Here is a 20,657-nt window from a genome sequence, read left to right on the forward strand (position 1 = left end):
ACAAAAAGTAATATCCACAAACACATATTCCAGTTCTAATTGGATTTTCTTTTTTTTTTTTTTTTTTTTTTAATTTAGAAAACCTCATTTATTTTTTCAGCATAAGGAAAACCTATCTGGGAAGACTTTTTAGACTTTTTTAGGAATAGTGCTTCATGACAGTATTATTTTTAACAATTATTTCTCTTACCATGCTCAAAACATTAAAGACTTTTTCTTCTAATATACATAAGAAGACTGGTAAATATATGGAGAAATCATCCAGCTTGTTCATTATGAAAGGAGTTTGCTAAATTTTTGAACAAAGGAACTACATTTCTCATCTTTAATGGGAACAGAGCATGGGGAGCAACTGACCACCAGCTGTCCTGAGAGAGTTGTTCCATCATTTTGGGGCAAAAAGCATAATAAAGAAAATATTTTTAAAATCTTGGAGTTGGGCAACTTTAAGGATTTTTCAGTTTTTTTCTCTTGTTTTAAAATGTGCTAAAGGAATAGACAAACATTCATTCTGTAAAGCAGTTTACTCATCTCCTGCTCTCCACTTACCTTAGCCTGTTCATAGTGAATTTGTAACACCAAACAAAAGGAAAGGCTCCAGGTCCCAGTTTCCCAGGTCTGGGCAAGCAAGGTGTGGAGCTAGTGCTAGGAAATTTTTTTTTTTTGAAGATGTCACCAGCCAAGTGCTTCACAAAGATGCAGTTTCTTTATCATCTATACCACCTGTTCAGCCCCTTATAGCTACAGACAGTTGATATAATTAAGGCAGCATTTATGAACATTGATCAAATTATTCATTTGATAAATGGTTCTTAATCCTAATCAAAGGAAATCATAGGTAAGGGACACCACCCTGTCCTCTGGAGTGTTTTAGAACACCAGACAAGTTTCATGCCAGTGCAAATAAGAGGGCAGTTTTAACAGTTGATTTTCCTGCCAGGACAAGAGGATTTTCCCCAGTTCAAATGTACATCACAAACTTTTGATTGAAATTCTCTCTGATACGGAAGGAATTCAGAAGCCTAGAGTAAGTTATCTGCAAACTTTTAGCCAAAAAGTAACCATAAAAAGCGATGGTAAAAATCAAACCCTTGAGAAATTATTTTCTTTGTTCCTGCTCACCAAATTCCACTCAAATATTTATACCCTTTGGAATCTTTTAGTAATTCCTAGCTTTCTTCCAGAAATTGTTTCAGAAATTTTTCTATCACCAACCACAGGAGTTCCTGTATCACACAATGAGAACATAATGACTTCAATTCAATATTTACTTTTATTCTACTTATGAGAGAATGCCTCATTTTGCTTGATTTGTCAGGCTTGCATGTTTAGAAGCAGTGTCTAATATCTCAGACCTTACAAGAGCTCACCAAATAATTTTTAGAAGTGAGAAGGGAAAAGAGCATCATACCTGAGATTGTGCATTGATATTGGCTCCCTCCTTCACCAGAACTTTGACAACTTCAGCTTGTCCTGCTAAGGATGCAATGTGCAGGGCTGTATTCCCTTTCTGTTAGAGGGAAGGGGAAAATACAAGTTATAATTACCCTTTTTCAGGAATCATTTCAATCAGCAGAGTTTTTTTATAGCATCCATGTGTGTGTGCCTGGCTGTGGAAAGGCTAAAGGGAAAACAATTTATCCCACTGGTGTTTTTTCCATTGTGCCCACAGGTAAAAGACACTGGATATTACAAAGTCAATTACTGATTTTCACAGATTTGAAAAAATCTACTGCTTGGAGCTATACTAATTCTCCTTAAAATAAGGAGGACATGTCACTGGAAATAATGAAAACCTGACATTGCTAAAAACTTCTAATGCTTCCCCTGTATTACACCACAAATTATATTTTCCTCTTCATTTACTACCAATGAGCTTCAGCAAAGCCAATTCCCAGGCCATAACAGAAATAACAGTTTAAATATCCGTGCAGTCTTTGCATTATTCTCTTATTTTGTACTTTTTGGGGTTCTGTCTGTATTTGCCATAGGTATTGGATAAACTTAGAGACATGCATCAATTACCTTAGTGGCAGAATCCACAGCCGAGCCTCTTTCCAGCAATTCCTGCACCAGTCCCACGTGGCCTTCCTTGGCTGCCAGGTGCAGAGCATTGAGCCCATTCTGTAAGCACAAGGGCCAGATCCATTACAAATATCAGATACACATTCCTACCTCGCCCTGGGATCAGGGGAAGCTTAGGAGCTGGAATGCTATTACATCTCTGAGCTGACTGTCTGCATAGGTCAGATACTTTGGACATGGCTATTTAGGCTGAGGCTCTGTAGGACAAACTTCTCCCATAACATCTTTCTCATAGTAACAAATACATCAAATCAAACTGCATTTTGTGAGTATCCAAAAAAGATTGCTTATTTTCTAATAACTTCTCATTACCACAGACTACTACCTTGGGCATCTCCATGGAGCCAAGTATTTAAAACCTTGATTTTTCTGTCTGACTTTGCTGTAACCTTATCCAGCCCTGCTGAGATTTCATCAATACTGAGAAATCACAGGACTTAGCCAAATTTACATGGGATGTGTCTACTCAATCAGTTACTCCATGCTGATGTAACCACCCTGAACCCTGCTATCTCCTCTGGGATAACTGGTATCAAATGAAAACCCACAAGCACGAACAGGCCAAAATGGCTGTTGATCACTTTGACTTGCAAACTGATCCTTGATCTGGGACTTCTGCTCATATTTGATGAGCAAGTCTTCACTAAATTTCAAGGTTTTCTAATCTCAAAAAGGAAAAGAAAACTAATTAAATAAATGCGAGGATTATTGAAAAGGTAATCTAAGAAAGTCAGCATCTAAATCCTCTCCACATTAAACACGAACAGGATACTTTATCTCATATAAATTCCTGCCATGGAAACTCCTTCTTCCTAGCATCCCCCTTCCACCCAAGGAAAAAATTAAATTACAGTCTATTGTAGCTGAATTGCCAGCCTGTTTTTCACAATCCTGAGGTATTTTTCATGCTACATCAGGCAGGTGACAGCAACAAACACTGCCATTCCCTCCAGCATTCTCCTAGCTCCCATATTGCAGGCATCAGGAGCAATACTCAGGTGTTTGAGTAACCAGCAGCAAATTCAGCACTGTAGAATTTTTTATCACTTTGCTTGTCTCTGAGCAGTTCAGAGTCATTTCAGTTGTGAAATAAACAGGCAACATTCTGGCTTTTATTCGCCCATTCACAGAGGCAGCTGGAGCCTGTAATTTCCAGTGGGATTTTAAAGCACTTAGCACTTCACAGGAGGTATTTGATGGCAGTTTGTCCAACGGCTTCAGACACAGCAATGCAAACACATTTCAGCACTAACTCCATTTGGTTTTGCATCCATGTGAGCAGCACAGGAAGATTTTGTGGTCAAATTCAGAAGTGGAACTAGGAGAAAAGCAAAGGAACTAAAGGAAGGCCGTGGTCACAGGCTGCCAAAAGCAGAGGAACACCCTTCTGCAGCCTGGTAGTCAGGAAATGTTAATGAGAAATGTGGTTTCAAACCCCAATACGTGGGAAAAGCTACAGCAGCCAGAACATCCTTATTCCAGAGGAAACACTCTTACCATGGAGCTGCAGAGCCCAGGGATAGCAGTAGTGCCATGCCCTGGTCAAGGATAAATCCTTAGCCATAAATATGCAGTGAGTTTGACAATAATCACCAGGATGAGGAATACTGTCCGTGTCAGGGAATATTTTGCAGGCTGAACATGTTTCAGAAAACTCTGGTCTTTCTTGCTTTTTAATCTCAGCTGAGTATCAACTAACCATAATTGCTACCTACAATGGCTGAGAGCTTTGAGCTAGTATTTTGTGGGAAAACACAGTGTTCTCCTCACTGTTTAAGAACAAAGACCTGTTCTCTATCTGATCTCGCAGATTCTCTCATCAGCACTTTCCATAGGAAGCTGAAGGGCAGCTTGTCCTCCTCACAGTGTACACAGCTGATGTATTGCAACATGTCATTAAACTTCTTCGCTCTTTAGGAACAAACAGCAGAGAAACTGCAAAATTCATGGCCCATAAATGCCTCTGGATACAAAAGGATGAGGATAAGCCTCTGTTTTAGTCTACTATGTGCCAAAATATGGAGAGAGCAAGGCTTGTCCCTGTGCTTAATCTCTGAAAATACTTGTATTCCTACCTCTGAGCCACATATCTGTTGATGTCATGTTAAGCACCTGAAAATTGATATTGCTGCATCCATTGAGTTTCTTCACAACACAGTACTTGTTTTTAATGCATTAAAATATGAGAAAAAGAAATAGTTGAGATCCAGAAAAAGCTTACAGGAACAAACTCTAGCTTAAAAATAGGACTATAGACATTCAAATTCCATAATTCCTTATATAAAGCAAGCTGGGGTAAGCAGTAGCAAGCCCTGCACTTTAAATGCTGAGGACCAGCACAACCAAAGCCTTAAAGCAACTTTTGTTCTCTTTCTCCCTAATCAGAACCAACGCTGCAATTATTTCCCAGCCCACGTGGCTGATCCCTGCTACTTCTGATGATGGAATCTCAGATTTAATCAATGCAACTCCTCCGTTCCTGTCAACTGGATTTTTGTAGTTCAGAACAACAAAGGTTTCTGACATGTCCCTTTTTCTCTCCCCTGCCCACCAAAAAGTTGGGGAGGGTGAAATTAGTTGTCTGCTAAGCAAAACTGTGCCACATAAGGACAAAGCCTGCATATGCCACAACTGCCATTCTTTTGGAGACTCCTTGGTGATATTAACTCCCATAAAATAACCTAATACTAAGCCTTCCAAGCTGGTGGTTCTTTACAAGTGTTTCTTCCCTGCTGTGCCTGATTCCCTCAATTCCCTTTCTCCTCTACCACCAAGGCAGAGACGTCAGCGCTCTCTGTCCCATGGAGTGCTACAGATGTGCATGTACCACTAACTGCTCACAGCACTTCCTGTAGTGCCACCCTTGGTATTTTCACTGCACTGGAAAACTCCAGGGGTTTCTTGGACATTCTAAAAATCACCAGCCTACACTTATTCCCCGTAAGACAGTCACTGACACTGCTCTTGTCTGGAAATCACCCAGAAAAACTCCCTGCTACCTCTGCCTTTGTGTTCAGTTGCCTCACAGAGCAGTCCTCAGGCAATGGAAGCTCTTCCATCATTGCCTGGTTCAGCACCAATCCTGCTGTGCCATTTACTCCTTCTGGGACATCACCCAGATCCCATAGCTTCTCCCATTCCCACCTAACCCTATTGTGCCAAAGCCAATTGACACCATGGAAAAGCTATGTCTTGGCAGTGCATCAGATGGACCTGCAGTTCACAGGACATTCTAAATCAGCCAAATCAGTGTTCTGTGGCCTTTTACACCCTTCCCTCCAAGCTCAGCTCTAACTGACAGGTACAGACAATAACCTGGCAGTCCTAGAAAGCTCAAGTCACCTTCTGCTGGCGAGAATTAGTGAAAATGATAAAGAACTTGAAATATAGAAATGGGGCAAAGAAAGTATTTGAAGGAAGTGGGGAAAAGGTTCTATGATAACAACCCAATTGCAAAGCATAACTTCAAAACACAATGAAAATTAAAAAGCTTTTGTGATTAACACTGTATGGTGGCACTAACTCCTTTTGCCAGCAGAAGCAGAAACTAGAAAGAAGTACCACAGTCTTTGTTAAACTCAAATACTTTTCTCTCTTTAATAGACGGCTCTGCAAAGTCTCTCCTCTGAATAAATCTCTCAGGGAAGTAAAATGTGCATGTGGCAGCCTCTTTTCAAGAGAGATTTGGGAAAGGGTACATTAGAGAGCTGGGCATGACTTTCTGAAGTCCTAATGTTTGTCGAAGTTCTTCCTAAAAATATCACAAAGAAATTAAGTGGACAGTGGGGAAAAAAAAGAAAAACACAATCAGGTTATGAAAATTCTCCCTTTATGTTGCTTTATAGTCTAGGAAGTCAAGAAACTGAATTAACCTAGAGAGTGACATCAAATGTGGTGCTGCTGACCTCATTATGCTGCAGTGCTCCTTCAGACCATAACTGGCACTGCTGGGAGAGGCAGTGCCTTTCCCCTTGGAAGGAGGGAGGGAGGGAGTAATGAACAGCTGTGCTCTGCCTCTCTGTCACCGAAGGAATAGAGACCAGCTGAATTAAAAGGAAGCCAACAAAACGAGAGCAAAAGCCAAACTGAGAGATTCAAAAAGCCTTGGAGATGGAGGCCCCCAGAACAACCTCATAGTTGAACCCTGATATGTTCAAGGCATTAGACTTCACAGAGGAGCACAGAAGACTTGTTCAAAGCTAATGCCAACGCCCTTACATTTTTCCTTCCAAGACATCACCCTGAAAACTGACAGGCCTCCCGAGACAAGATGGAGAAAAGTTACTTTATGCTGCCTTTGGATCCCCAATTCAGTTTCAAAAATCAGCAGGCAGCTGATGAACTCAGAAGAGTCAGTCTGGGGTCTAACTTCTGCTGGAACCTTGGGCTGCACAAATGCACAGTGTAACATTTGTTTTGCTAAGAACATTTGGAACAAGATGCAGTACCAAGTAGCTTTCTCTTGCTATGTTAACTACAAACAATAACCATATCCTAAAAGACTACATTTGTAGCATAGAAATGCAGCTTTAAAGGAAACATATTTACAATTGCTATTGGTTATACATCCCATAAAATACCAGCAATTGGATTTTTTTAAGGGACCCCTCATAAAACTGGGGAATTTTGTCCCCTAACATTTTTAACTCTCTCCAGAAATAAACAGAGTTGATTTATGATTTTCAGAAGAGATGACGGTGCTTGAATTCGGATTCAAGAGGGCAATACTATAATAGGTGAACTTGTTATGATGGTAGCATTCAACAAAGCATATTTAAGTCATGCCTATTTGTTAACTATATAACTGTTTTATTAACTACTCTGTGTTCAGTATATCCAGAAACATTAAGCTCCATTGTATTTTGGCAACAGTTACACTGGGAAAGTACTTTGATTATCTATAAAGATATATCACTCTGAAAACTCAGGATGTGAGAAAAAAACATTGAAACTAAAGAAAGAATCTCCTGGCGTTCTCTCCATTCAGGAAAGCTTATCTTTAACATTATGTATGGTTTTCTTGTATGAGATCTAATCTAAAAATAGCATTTTACTGAGGAAAAATACCCTGCACATACAAAGCTCCATTTTTAAAAGAGCCTTGAGATATCTCACTGTTAAAAATAAAACACACCCCTGCATTTTGCACAGACTGTGTTTGCTTCTCCCCTCAGACAGCTGGAACACAATGACGCGGACACCCCTTCCAAACCCTGAGGGGGAGACAAAGGAGAAGGAATAACTTCAAGGCTGCCATGGCTTACTCAATATTCCCTGACCTCTGGCAGAGGGAGTCTGCTCCCACTCCCAATAAAATTTACAACACACCAGTGATGCTTAATCACTGGAAGCACGGAGGGTCTTGGTTACAAAAACCTCTGTAAGCAATTTAAAATGGCACCAGAACTGGAGTCTGCCAGAAGCTGAAGTGCTTGGTTGTGCCCAGTGGATGATGAAAGCTTTCATCTCCCCTACATGGCACAAGTGGAACTTTGTCACCAGCTGCAGGTGGGAAGCACTTTCCACAGAGGATAAATCTGCAGCAACTTTTGCCATATTACTCCCATAACCAGCAAGAGAATATGAACAGTGGGAAAAAAACCTTGTAATGTTCCTAAGTAATTATCATATTAACTGTGCTCTGTCTTGGGGGTAAATCTCTTTGTTAATATTGGTGCTTATAACAAAGATGGAAAACTTGTGGGATCTATTTGAACACAAGAACTTGAGTCTAGTTTCACTCTCTCCTAACTTGGAAACTTGAAGTTTGCCAGGTCACATCCCATAAAACTCAGCAAGTTTTCCTTTGCAGTAAGTGTTTTAAAGGAAACTTTCTCCTAGACAGTAAGACAAGACAGTAAGACAAGAACATTCCTGTATGTTTTCAACAAGCAGAACATGAAAAGCCCCAGCTCTTATTCTCCTCATCATTAAATTCCTTGGCACAGCCAACAGATCTGCTCTCACTCCTGTGCCCCAGCTTCCATTTGACACATGCCTTCTTTAATCATCTGCAGCTTTCCTTCAGCAGGGAAGGTGATAGCACCAAACATTTTAGATTATTTCACTCCTGATCCCCCCAGTTAGTCTTTTTTTCTCCACACCTCCCCCACCCAAAAAAAAAAAAAAAAAATAGTGGTCACAATTCTGGGATTTTACTTCCAAATGGCATAACCACTGTCCAGTTAGTGGTTACTCTGATCAAATCTGGCTAAGAGTTAGGGGAAAGCTGGGCACCATAAAAGCCTGAGCTGTCAAATTCCCCATCAAAGAAACTGCAGTTGTTTCACTAGAAAGCCAAGACACTTCCCAGAACTGATGCAGACACTTACTTGCATATTTAAGTCACAGTTAGAGTCTTATTAAACTTGATGGTTCTAGTCACTTAAATAAACACTGCAAACGTAGGTCCCTAAACTATGAAGCCAAAGTAATTGGATTTGTATGACAGAGCTACAAAAGAGCCAAGCCAAAACATTGTGTCACATTACAGTCACATCAATGGTGAAACTTTAACAGTGTACTTTTACAGCAGTTATAACTTTCTTGAAAGGAGAGACAGCATGTTAAGCACAACATTTAAGTATCTTTTATGTTATATTGTAGATATTACTGACCAGTGATAACAACACATTTAGTTTTGTGGAACAAGGTGAAAGCCCATGGCTACCCCTTGAGCCATCTGAGAGTACCCAGAACTGCACTGCCAGTGCAGGTGATTGCCAAGGTTTTAATCTGCTTGGGCACGAATTATCTGGGCAGCTACAACTACATCCACTCAAGTGCTTACCTACCCTCTGAGACCTCACAAAAACAACAGGGGAAGCCTCAGACTCCCACACCTGAGCTCTCAGGGGATCAGGGGCTTCACGTGGGACGGCTAAGGAAAATCCATGGGCTGAGCATGTCACATTCAGCAGGATAAAGAGATAAATCACATCTCTACAGTGCCCAGGTGTTTTGCAATTCATTCTTGCAAGCTTGTGTCCATGAAATATCTTACCTGATTACAGGTGTTAATGTCTATTCCACTTTTCAGGTATTCCACGACTTTGTCCAAATTGCCAGCTCTGGCAGCTCGGAGAAAGCTTGCATTGCTGTCAGACTGTAAAAAGAGAAGAAAAAAATTCTCCAATTAGCCCCTGCTTAAACCAGAGCAGAACCTCATCAGTGGTGTAAGGTTTCCACATTTTATGCTGCAGGAGAATAAAGCCGTGAAACAACTGAGTTTGAATTGTATCTGCATTAATTAGAATTAGCATATTTAAATTAGACTATAATGGCACAAAAGAACTGCAGACCTGTCAGAGTGAGCAAAACAGAGCAATAATTGCTGACATTCAAAATTTAGCAAGAACCAAAAAAACCAACCAAACGAACAAACAAAAAAAACCTCAAAACCCCAAACAATCATAAATCATAGTAACTGATATTGTCAACAAAAGAAACATAAATGCATCAACTTGCTCATTGTAGTTTTCTGGAGAATTACATATAAATATATAATCTCTTTATATATATAATTTTCTATATTGTTTATGTATTTATGCATGTTGTTTATAGATGTGTACAGACGTTATTTACAGATTTAGATCTATTATTTTTAGATGCCTATGCTCAAAGTGGGCAGCACTGCACATGTAGCTAACCTTAGAACAAAGCGGATGAAGTACTCAAGGCTGAGTATCCAAATCCAGGATCATGCTGCAAACATTCCCACCCCTAAACTGCCTGCTCTCGTTAAAAAAAAAAAAAAAAAGATTTAGAAATTCTATGAAAATAAGCTTTCATTTTTCAGCCAGGTTGTGGGACGTACTGTTAAGCAACAGAACGTGGAACACCTCAACCCTCTTGCCTTTGTCTGTGACACAAAACAGAACCCAGAGGTAGAGGACAGCCCGCACTCCCTCGGGCTGGGACTCGCTCCTTCTCATCATGAGAATACCCTGAACCCCTCCCTCTTCCAGCCACTTACTTCACTTGCCCAATCCGTTCCAATGCTTTTTTTTTCGGTCACCCTGTTTATCACTCGCTTCACAATCCCCAATTCCAACCTATTTTAATCTGCAACAGATGGATGTCATCAAAATCAGCCTCCTTACAACTGTGCTACATGCCAAGACAAAAATATGTCTTTGGGAGCACATCCTTTCCTGGGATCAGGATATACTCATAAAGACATCAAATTATGCTTTAATATTTAAGTATCTTTGAAAAAAATCATGTCTTGGTAAAAACATTAACAAACGACAAATATCTGAGTGCATGAGGGGTAAAACTGGACACACTGGTTGGAAAAAGCAGCTTTGCCCTCAACAATACACGTTTTACCATCTTTCTCCCCAATTTTTTCCTGCTTTACTACTACAACAATCATTTACCATAGCAAAACTACAATCATCAGCTTTATACTTTCAAAAGGTTAAGAAAGAATGATGCAACAAATTACCATCTACAATTTGGGTTCTTAGGGATGAACCAATCATTGCTTTTTTTTCTTTCACACAGAATAACATAAAAAGCTAAAAGTGCTGACATCTCAATTATTGCTGGGACCTCAGATTATACCTAAGCCCACACAACTCTATGTCATTTGTTTCTGGCTAACAAGACAAGCAATGCTTTCCAAGCAGATTCTCATTTCCTTGATTCATAATTTTATTACCTCATAATCAAATTACTGCAGTGTACATCACTTCCAGTCACTTCAAAACACTTTCCATACACCAGAATAATGATCATAATGCAGAACATTAACTTCTTGTCTACATAAAGAATATTTCAGCAGTCCATATGCTTCATATATAAATTCCCATACAAGTACAAGAGACTAGCCACAAAACATTGAAAATATTTTGCAACATGTTACAAGGATTAGAAGACTTAGAAATTGAGAATACTCAGATTTTCCTTCCCAGTTGGCCAAATCTAATTTTTCACTAGGTTGTCATTAGTTTCTCCTTTGTCCCATTCTTTTAATGCTTTTTAAAAGCATTTTTGTCAGCACTACTGTCTCAAACATTTATTCACTTTAGCACACTTCAAATTCAAATGCATTTTGACAAAATCCCCCTAGTAAACAACAGCAGAAGTTTCCTATACTCTTACCATGTCAGAGAAGACAATGAATCTGGATCTATCATCTTTTCCAATGGATTTCGTAATCTTTTGAAATATTTTGTTACACAGCCCCTCACAGTCTTCAGAGCTCCTCACGGCCCTCAAGGTCCCTCATGGCCTCCAGAACCACTTGCAGCCCCTCAGAGCCCCTCACAAATCCCTCAGAGCCCCTCATGTCCCCTCAGAATCCCTCCCAGTCCATCATGGCCCTTTACGAGCCTCCCAAAGTCCCTCCAAGACCGTCATGGCCCTTCAGAGCCCCTCACAGTCCCTTCAGAGCCCCTCAGAACCCCTCACAGCACTTTAGACCCCTCACAGTCCATCACAGCCCCTCATGGCCCTTTAGAATTCATTATGGCTCCTCAGAACCCGTCACAGTCCACCACTGCCCTTTAGAGCCTCCCAAAGTCCCTCAGAGACCCTCATGGCCCTTCAGAGCCCCTCATGGCCCCTCACAGTCCCTTTAGAGCCCCTCAGAACTCCTCAAAGCACTTTAGAGCCCCTCAAAGTCCATCACAACCCTTTAGTGCCCCTCAAAGTCCCTCAGAGCCCCTCATGGCCCCTCACAGCCCTTTGGAACACCTCATGGACCCTTGCAGAGCCTCAGAACCCCTCACAGTCCATCATAGCTCTTAGAAAACACCTAAAAGTCTCTCAGAGTCCCTCATGGCACTTTCGAACCCCTTATGATCCCTCACAACTCCTCACTGCCCCTCAGAATCCCTCATGGCCCCTTAGAGCACCTCACGGAGAGCTTTAGATCCCTCACAGTCTCTCAGAGCCCCTCATCATCCCTCATGGCCTCTTCGAGTCCCTCACGGCCCCTCACAGACCTTCAGAACCCCTCACAGCCCATCATGGCCCTTCCGAGCCTCTCAAGGTTCCTCAGAGACCCTCACAATCTCTTAGAGCCCCTCACAGTCTCTTAAGGGTCCCTCAGAACCCCTCACAGTCCATCACAGCCCCTCATGGCCCTTTAGAACCCCTCACGGCCCCTCACGGACCCTCTGAGCCCCTGACAGCCACTCAGCCCTCCAGAGATCCTCAGAGCCCCTCACAGCCCCTTTAAAGCCTCTTAAAGTCTGTCAGAGACCCTCATGGCCCTTCAGAGTCCCTCACAGTGCTTTAGAGCCCTCATGGCCCTTTATAACCCCTCATGGCCCCTCACAGCCCTCATGCCCCATAGCCCTTTCACAGTCCCTCATAGTGTTTCTCACTGAAACCACCATATCCATCTTTACAGTTTGGTGACCGGTGAAGAAAAGCTGTCAACAAACTGTCATTTGAAGGCACTTTCTTTACAAGAAAGAAGACAAAACCACAGACCCAGCGTCCCGTGCACCATATGGTATATATCACATCCCCTCCTCCTAAGCACACGCCCCTGAGCGGTTTTCTTGAGTGTTTTACACAGGTTTACAAGTAGATCATGCTTGAAAGCAAACACTCTGCCAGTGAGGAAAGGAAAGGTTTACAGGAGAAGAGCTCACGCTAAGCAGCAGCAACATGTGAGCATGAGAACATGAGTGCCCTGTAATTTGGGAAGCCCCAAAGCCAACATGGTAATGTGCAAAGTCCCAGCTGGCAGCTCTGCCCTTCAGCCTCAGCCCAGGCAGCCAGAATTAAGCTTCACGCTGTGTACATGCAGGCCCTAAGGTCAGTCAAATCTATACATCATAGACATGATATAAGAATATGGTGTGAGGGATTAGGACAGGGCTTGGAGCAACCTGGGACAGTGGAAGGTGTCCCTGCCTGTGACAGGAGGTGGAACTAGATGACACTAAAGGTGCATTCCTAAACCTATGACTTTTGGGAATATTTGGTTTTATTGGACCTTGTAGACATCTCCCATATTTTAACTTTTCTTATGAACTTTTGACTGAAGATAGGTAATTCCAACTATAAATAAGAATTGTCAGATCACTAGGAACAAATAAACTGCAATGTGAAAAACATCAATATAAGTACACTCACAGCATGGACACAAACATTTCTTTATAACTACCTAGCTGTCAGATACTGCATAAGGAAATACAAGAAATTATCAAGTGACTATATGAATATATGATCGTGGATTCTCCCTCTTTCTTGCTAATTACATTGCTGCAATTTAACTTGAATTCGAAACATATATTTCAGGGAATCTCAGCAAATAAATCATATATGGAAATTAGTATTTTAATCAAATAGATCTTCCCTTCTTGTTCCTCTGTCCCCACTCCAGCTGCCCTTCCTATTTTGCATTATGTACCACATCACTTACTGCACACAGCCTGCTTCTCAAAGACATTTTAGAGAGAAGTGCAAAAATAAATCCTGAAATCATATGCTGTACCAGATCCATAAAATATTCAAATTTGCTAGTGAAAACCAGCTTCATGCATAAGAAGGAAAGACTGGGGGAGTAGAAGCCTTCAGTTTTCAAAGGATAGCTTTCATAATAACATTATCCAACAAATATTTGTTTTAAATTGTTTCTGTAGAAAACCTATTCCTACAGGTTAGATTTGGGTTTTTTCCCCTGCAAGTAAGCTGAATGACCCCAGTCTGTCCAAAATCAGAAATATCTCTGTGAGAGAGCAGAGTCCAGCACTATGGGCATCCGAACATTTCTCATCTACTAAACACAGTTTGTTAATGGAATGCTGGCAAAAAGATAATTCAAAACTCAAGCCCAATGTCCAAATAGGTAAAATTAAGGTGCATTGTTTGTATATTACAATGTGTATCTGAGTGGCAATAACCCTTTCTGTCTTTTCAAGCATGGGCTTGGGAATGCACTGCTTTGGTTTTATGGAGAAAAATTTACTCAGCTCTAACTTTTGAAGGTATTGTCCCTGATCAGGACATGAGTAAAACCTGCTTTACATAAATAAAAAAACTCAAATTGTTATTGGTTAAAAAACCTTCGATGTTCAAGTGAATCCTGTGCTATCACTGCAGGTAAAGCCAGCATTAAGCCACAATTCATCAATATGGCAGGGGTAGGTGACGGTTAATGCCATTTAAAAACTTCAGAGTTGTGAGGCACTGTTTGTACAACAGCTGTTTCTATAATTAGCAAAATGCTGATAGCTTGTGAACTCTTCCTCATTAAGAAGCTCCTAACTGACTGCTGGCTCATCATGTTAGTATATCCAGGGAATGCCTGGAGTTGAGAATTCAGCTCATGGCGGAAGGAAAGTTGCTCCTTCTAAACTCAAATTTTCATGGTTTCTTGATGCTCTTCAGTACTTAAAGATGCAAATGGAAAAATAGCAGGTATGCGAGCACATATTTTTCTTTTTTTTATTCCCTCCTTTCTAGTGTGTCAGTTTAAGCTCCCATCCTTGAGACAACCACTAAATTTTGTCCCAGTTGGCTTGGCTATTCTCTGATTTCAGGAACCATCTGTTCCAACCAGCCATCATTTAATTGGGTGCAACTCTAAAAGTGGCACAGACCAGGTGTTACCGTTACCCAACTCACTCCTCACATACGGATTTTTGCTCATTAAGGAATCTTCCTCCATACCAGCATTCAGATGCAAAAGATGGGAATTCAAATAAAATGCTTTTCCTCATGGAATATTTTCTGTAAAACTTGCCAGCAAGTTTACCAGTGGCTCACATTTTATCTACTGTACGCTGAATTTTTTTTAAATTCAGCTTAAAGTGCTGCTGATCTCCAAAGGGCATCACACTAGAATATGGAGCAGAGACTGCAAAGAGGCAAAGGGTTTCTTACATGTTTAGCTTTTAATTAAACCCCCAGAGCAGAGTCTGAGCCTGCAGTTCTGATATACATGCCATAATGAGAGCTAAATATTCCACTTGCAACAGCCCAGGCTCAGTAATCTAACACTGATAAATGACTTAAATGAGATAATAACAGCTATAATGGACACATATTTTCCCAGCCCTTAATGAAATAACATTCATCTTCTGAAAGAAAAGAAATACAACAGTGCTTTGCTTTCAAAGCCACTTCCTTTGCCCATAAAAATGTATGTTTTCATTCAATTCATTTACTGGGAGTGATGAAGGAAGACAGATTAAATCACAGATCCTAAAGAAATTTCAGTGTCTAAATTCCTGGATAAACAATGGGCCAAATTTTCTTATTTCAATATGAAAACAAGAATTTTTATCACTCAGCTTTTGCCATTCAACCATGTACAGGCATTTCAGATCAGATTCATCCTGCTGTGCACCTTTGTTTGTATGGAATTTTTTCATGAATACTTGAACTGAAAATCCCACAAATGTAAAATAGTAGCTTTCACTGAACAAACATCATGTTCTCATAATCTAGAGCAAGTTCTTATCCAGGAAAAAGACACAACTGGCCTTACAAGAAACTAATATTTGTTAAGAAGAATCCCAGGATTTGTGAGATGTGAAGAGAAAGATAAGATTTCAGAGGTAAGAGATCTCTAACAAATTAAATATTCTCTGCCAAGATGGAGCTAATAGCATCTAGTAATTAATTATTTTAAAATGTCAAAGGTCTGTCTCCCTAGGTTGATATTGATGGTTATAAATCAGAAAAATAAAAATATTCTTTAAAGCACATATCATGAACCTGAATAATTTAAGGTGCTTGGACTACTTAGGCAAATTAATCATAGAACATCATGAAGGATATGGAAAAGCTGGCACTGTTGCTACTTTTTCTGGCACTGAGCTGGAGCTGTGGCTGGAGTTGCTCTCACCACACTGTTGCAGACATTTCGGATGTGACCCCACACTTTGCCATGAAGATTGTGGATATTTTCAGCAAAATATATTTTGTAATAACAAGTGGGTAAAAGAGGTACAAGAAGAAAGAAAGCTTGATTCAAACAATCCTTGATTTCAAATCAAAACATTTTTAAACACAGAAAATTATTCCCTGACCCAGAAACCTGGGATGGCATTGACCAGATTCCTTCCAGTATAGGCTGCATTGCTCAGAATGAATATTGTCTCATTAGCTCTGCTAAGGGATGTGTGGGAGCCCAAATCACGTACTGCCAGAGCAGGTGGGAAGGGTAATGCTGTTTGCATTTATTATACATCTTGGTAAGAGCTTTCTTGTGTCAGACAAAGAGGCTGCAACCCAAAGGAGACACTGCATGCAGCAAGATTCAAGATTTAGAGTGTCCTCAAAAAATTGCTTTCATTGGTATGACTGGAGATGGAAAGAACTATGGCAAAAAAAGAAGCTGAGAAAATAAACTAGGTTAAGTGATTTATGATTTATGCACATTATAAATAAAAAATATATTGCAAGTCCAACATATATATATTCATCAACTTCTGGGGGTTTCAAGATTTGCATAAAACAGTTCTGTAGCAGTTTCATATCTTTTTATGATACTGTTCTCAGAAAGATGCATTTGAAATTTACGAAAATTTTTATTGCTGCTACACAATACCAACAAACATATTTTTGAGCAACATGAGGAGGAGGAGGAGGAAACTGCCCAGGTAACCTGGGCTGAACACCAGTTCCTGCACCAAGATTGCTCCAAACAGACACAACTGAACAATTGGTAATGCTGATAGACTCTTCTAATTTTTACTAGTGGAAAAGACAGGCTTCAGCTATTCAATCTCTTGTTATTGATAGGAAAATGCTTAATTATTCATAGGGAATTACTTTAATTTTAGGCTGCTTGTTAAATTTTGACACCTTTGACTCTCTTGCCAACTCTGTGAAATTCCAGAGCTTGCAGGATACCATCCAGCCATTCTTTTCTCTCTGCTGGAATGCACAAATGCCCGATCAGTTTGGCTTTGTTTTTAACCAGGAAAAGAATAAAGGGATATTTTGGAAAGCCACTTTAAACTATGCTTAATTTTTGCCGCATCTTTAGGTCTAATTGATCTGAAACTAAACAGATTTAAGTTATTTGCTAAAGGGAAGGTTTAAATACACACTTAACCTTGTTCCTGAATTTGACCAACATTGGCAAATACAGTAGCAACAGGAGAGGAAGAGAAAACTAATGTAAAATCACCCCTTCCTCAAGGCAAGAAGCAAATGCCTTCTATAAACCTTTTATGATCCTTAGCTGCCTCAGACTTCTGTAGGAGTCCTCCCACTCCGTTCATTAACTTGCCATACTGGCCTGGCTGCTGATTGTACTGTGTCAATGAAGGATTTGTGAGAACTGAGGCAAAACTGCATAACTTTCTATGGAAAAGAATGGAATAAAATCTTTTGCCCAGCTGCATGTCCCTTCCAAAGGCAGTACTCGAAATGACAGATGTTATTTTAATCCATGCTGATTTTACAGTAAAAGCAACCTCAGTTAGCAGGGTTCTAACAAGGGACAGTGCATCAGTACTAGCTGAACTTGAGGCATGTGTAATCCCTGTCCTTCCCCTGGGCTATTCATCTTCTCCAAAACAAACTTTCTGCTATAAATCCCAGCTTGGAAATCCTGTGTGGGTGTCAGAATTATCATCAGCACGAGTCTAAAACACAGACTCTCTCAAATGTACCTGGGAAACAATCTTTGCATTTAAAAAAGAATAAAGAGAAAAAAAAACCCACAAACTACCCTGAAAAACAACAAACCAAGCACATCACAGGATTTGGGCTTTGAGAATCAAAGATTCTCTAGTTTGATTAATAATAAAAGCTAGAAATCTCTTCATTACTCTAAAAAGCAGAAATGTATAATCCTGTTGTTTAATGGGAACATTTCTTGTGCTGAAATTTGAGACAAAGAATCATTTAGTCATATCCTGAAATGGTAAGGATTTGAGATATCCTCAGATGAGCCCCAGAATTAGTCTTGGGTCTCCTAGTTGACACACGCATTTACTCAAGTCTCTTAAATACTGATATGAAACCAAGATCTCCTCTAGGGGAACTGAATAATATTAAAGGAAGGAAAAATATTTAGCAGCCTCTGGATACCATATATTGAGATGTTGAGGTGCTGGTAACAACTGTAGAACTTGGCAGGCATCTAAATGGTTTCCATGGCAAGTTTCCATTACTGATGGTGTTCCTAAACAGAGGTAATAATGCTAGAACACCTCTAGAAAGAATTAGGATGCCACTCCAAACCTTATCTAGCAGGATAATAACCAGGCTTAACAAAAATCCAGGCTGTAAGTGAAGTTTAAGACAGACTGTTGACAGATAATCCTATCACTCTCAATTTTTCATTCCCTATGGCCAAAGTGACATTTCTTAATAAAGAAATGTGTGAATACTGTCTGTGCTAAAGGGTCAAACTGCTCTACCCACCCAAACACCATTAACCGATTGCCCATCGATTCAAATGTACTGGTTCCATAAAACAGAAAAAAAAACATTTCATGCTGCTTTGAGATGGGCTAAAATAGCTGTAAATAAATGGTGTTACCACAGTTGCTAATTCAGCAAGACTCATCGCACAGATCTTACTTGCACAGAGAGGTAAAAGGAACACTCGAGTGGTAAATGAAGAACCTTGTAATCCTAGGCCTAAACCTTAAACAACTCAGCTCTGGCTAGCAGAGAGAGGTACCAGTTTCACCTAACTTCACCTGCAGAAAAGCAACAACGATGCTAAAATCTACCTTGCCACCACTTCTATCTTGAGCAGGGAGGAAAAACTCCTATGAATGCTGCAGTAGGAAAATCCTGTGCTGCAACTCAGAGAGCAGTCTGTCCCAGGCAATCTGGGATACCTGGTTCTGAAGCAGCAGATTGCATTTGATTCTTAGGTTAGACAAGATTAGATTAGCAAAGCAATTTTGCCATCTGAGTTGGCTGAATATCAGCTGAATTGTTCTGAACCTCGTGTCTGCTACAAGGCTCCTGGAACCATGATGTGGCAACTCTTTTTAATGAGCCAAGACAGGGAGCATGGCTACAGTTACATAAAAGCAGAGGAAATCTATAATAGCTAACAGGGTACTGTGCTGGATACCATATTCCTGTTCAGGGGAAAAAATAGATACACAATTTCTCCCTGCAGAACAAAGCTTTACTGACATTTCTAATTTAGAGACACCTCTTCTTCTTTTAACTTTTTTTGTACAGAATCATAAAGATGATAAGAGACTGAAACATTCTTAGGGAAATACAGGAACTTTCTTTTGTAATCCCCCAAGCACTGTAAACCTGAATCAAGACAGACATTCTAAAGAAACTTGTCTAGTCCCTACCAGGGTCACATAAAGCCAAGATCTTATGATTGAACACATCAAAGACATTATCAAAGTGCCTGATCTCTGCCCGCTCTGAAAAGCTGCGTAGGCTGAATGAAAAATATCCAGAAAAATGAAAAGGAAAAGAAGCCTCAAAGATCACATGCTGCTCACTCCTGCCTCCTCTGAGGGCTGACCTTACGCCGAAGGGCAGCTCAGAGGCTGGACGTGCCAGGAGAGCTGTTTCAGTTTGCTTATTTGTGTCACAGGGGCTTCCATACCTTGGCTAACAGCTTCAGGGAGATCCTCTCATGCCCACTGAAACCACCCTTGGCAGTGGAGGCAGGCCCATCCTCCCCCACAGCCCAAGGAATCCCACTGGCCCTCCCCCCTGACTGCATGTTTCCCATCACAAACACTGGAGATTATTTGTTAATTCAACCAAAAACTGCTTGGTAGGAGGAAAAAAAGCCTGTCTGTATCCTCTGTATCCAAAGAAGTAGGTTACTTTCATGTTTTAGCTTGAAGAAAGTTTTATTTCAGAGGGTTTGGAACTAGATGATCTTTAAGGTTCCTTCCAACCCAAACCATTTTGTGATTCTATGAAGAATGGGTCCAGCTGTGTTGTCAGTGAAATACAACATAAAACTGTTCAGAAAAATCCAGCCAAAAAAATATGCAACCAGAAATCCAACACATCATCAAAAGTGTTTTCTGGGACATGCAAAACTCCTTGTGAGCTGCTGCTGGGAGTGCCTTGGGTCTCCTCTTCCCCTACAAACACTGGAACTCAGCTCACCTGTCCTTCTGTGCTGCACTGCACTAACTGAGGCATGTGCAAAGCACCAGGTCAGACAGACCAATTCAAGTGTACATCAGCTGCAGACCACATGAGATTTGGATACACTGACACTGAAGGTTTACTGATCTTCCTGTGCTGCCAGAAGTTCTGACACAATATACTTCCATTGCCAATTTTGAAAGAAATAGCCCCTTAATGAATTTCTCAAACAGAATGAGAAATAAAGGGGAAAAGAGAGAAGAGACACTTCATTTACCATAGATACCGCAAGCATTTACATTTTAATGATTTTCTTCTGGTTTGCTGCACAAATGCTGACATTAGTGTCATAAGTGGGATCCCTTGTCTGTGCCTGGTCCCACTCACTGTAACCCTCATCTACATGAGGATCTGTGTGGCTCTGTCTCGATTGCACACAGAAAACAATATGCAGTGGGCAGGCAGCAGCTCAAAAGTAAACTACTGACTTCAAGTTTGGAGAAATATCAACACAGGATCATTCCTAGCAGTTGTGCAAACCAGGATAACTAGAT

The 20,657-nt window shown here is 40.5% G+C and overlaps 1 protein-coding gene across 28 annotated transcripts in view; it reads right to left on the reverse strand.

Moving 5' to 3' along the window:
- The window catches only part of ANK2 (ankyrin 2), a 273,624-nt gene that overhangs the window by 108,166 nt on the left and 144,801 nt on the right, over positions 1 to 20,657 (reverse strand). For all 28 annotated transcript variants that reach the window (XM_054292269.1, XM_054292302.1, XM_054292311.1 and 25 more), the window contains 3 exons: positions 9,089 to 9,190; positions 2,026 to 2,124; positions 1,412 to 1,510 (listed from right to left, as the gene is read on the reverse strand). In XM_054292269.1, coding sequence (XP_054148244.1) covers positions 1,412 to 1,510; positions 2,026 to 2,124; positions 9,089 to 9,190 — 300 coding nt within the window. The remainder of the gene's footprint in view (positions 1 to 1,411; positions 1,511 to 2,025; positions 2,125 to 9,088; positions 9,191 to 20,657) is intronic.

This window comes from Melozone crissalis, unplaced genomic scaffold, assembly GCF_028551555.1.
Source record: "Melozone crissalis strain CALT ecotype California unplaced genomic scaffold, PUWL_Pcris_2 ptg000006l_1, whole genome shotgun sequence".
Classification (NCBI taxonomy): Eukaryota; Metazoa; Chordata; class Aves; order Passeriformes; family Passerellidae; genus Melozone; species Melozone crissalis.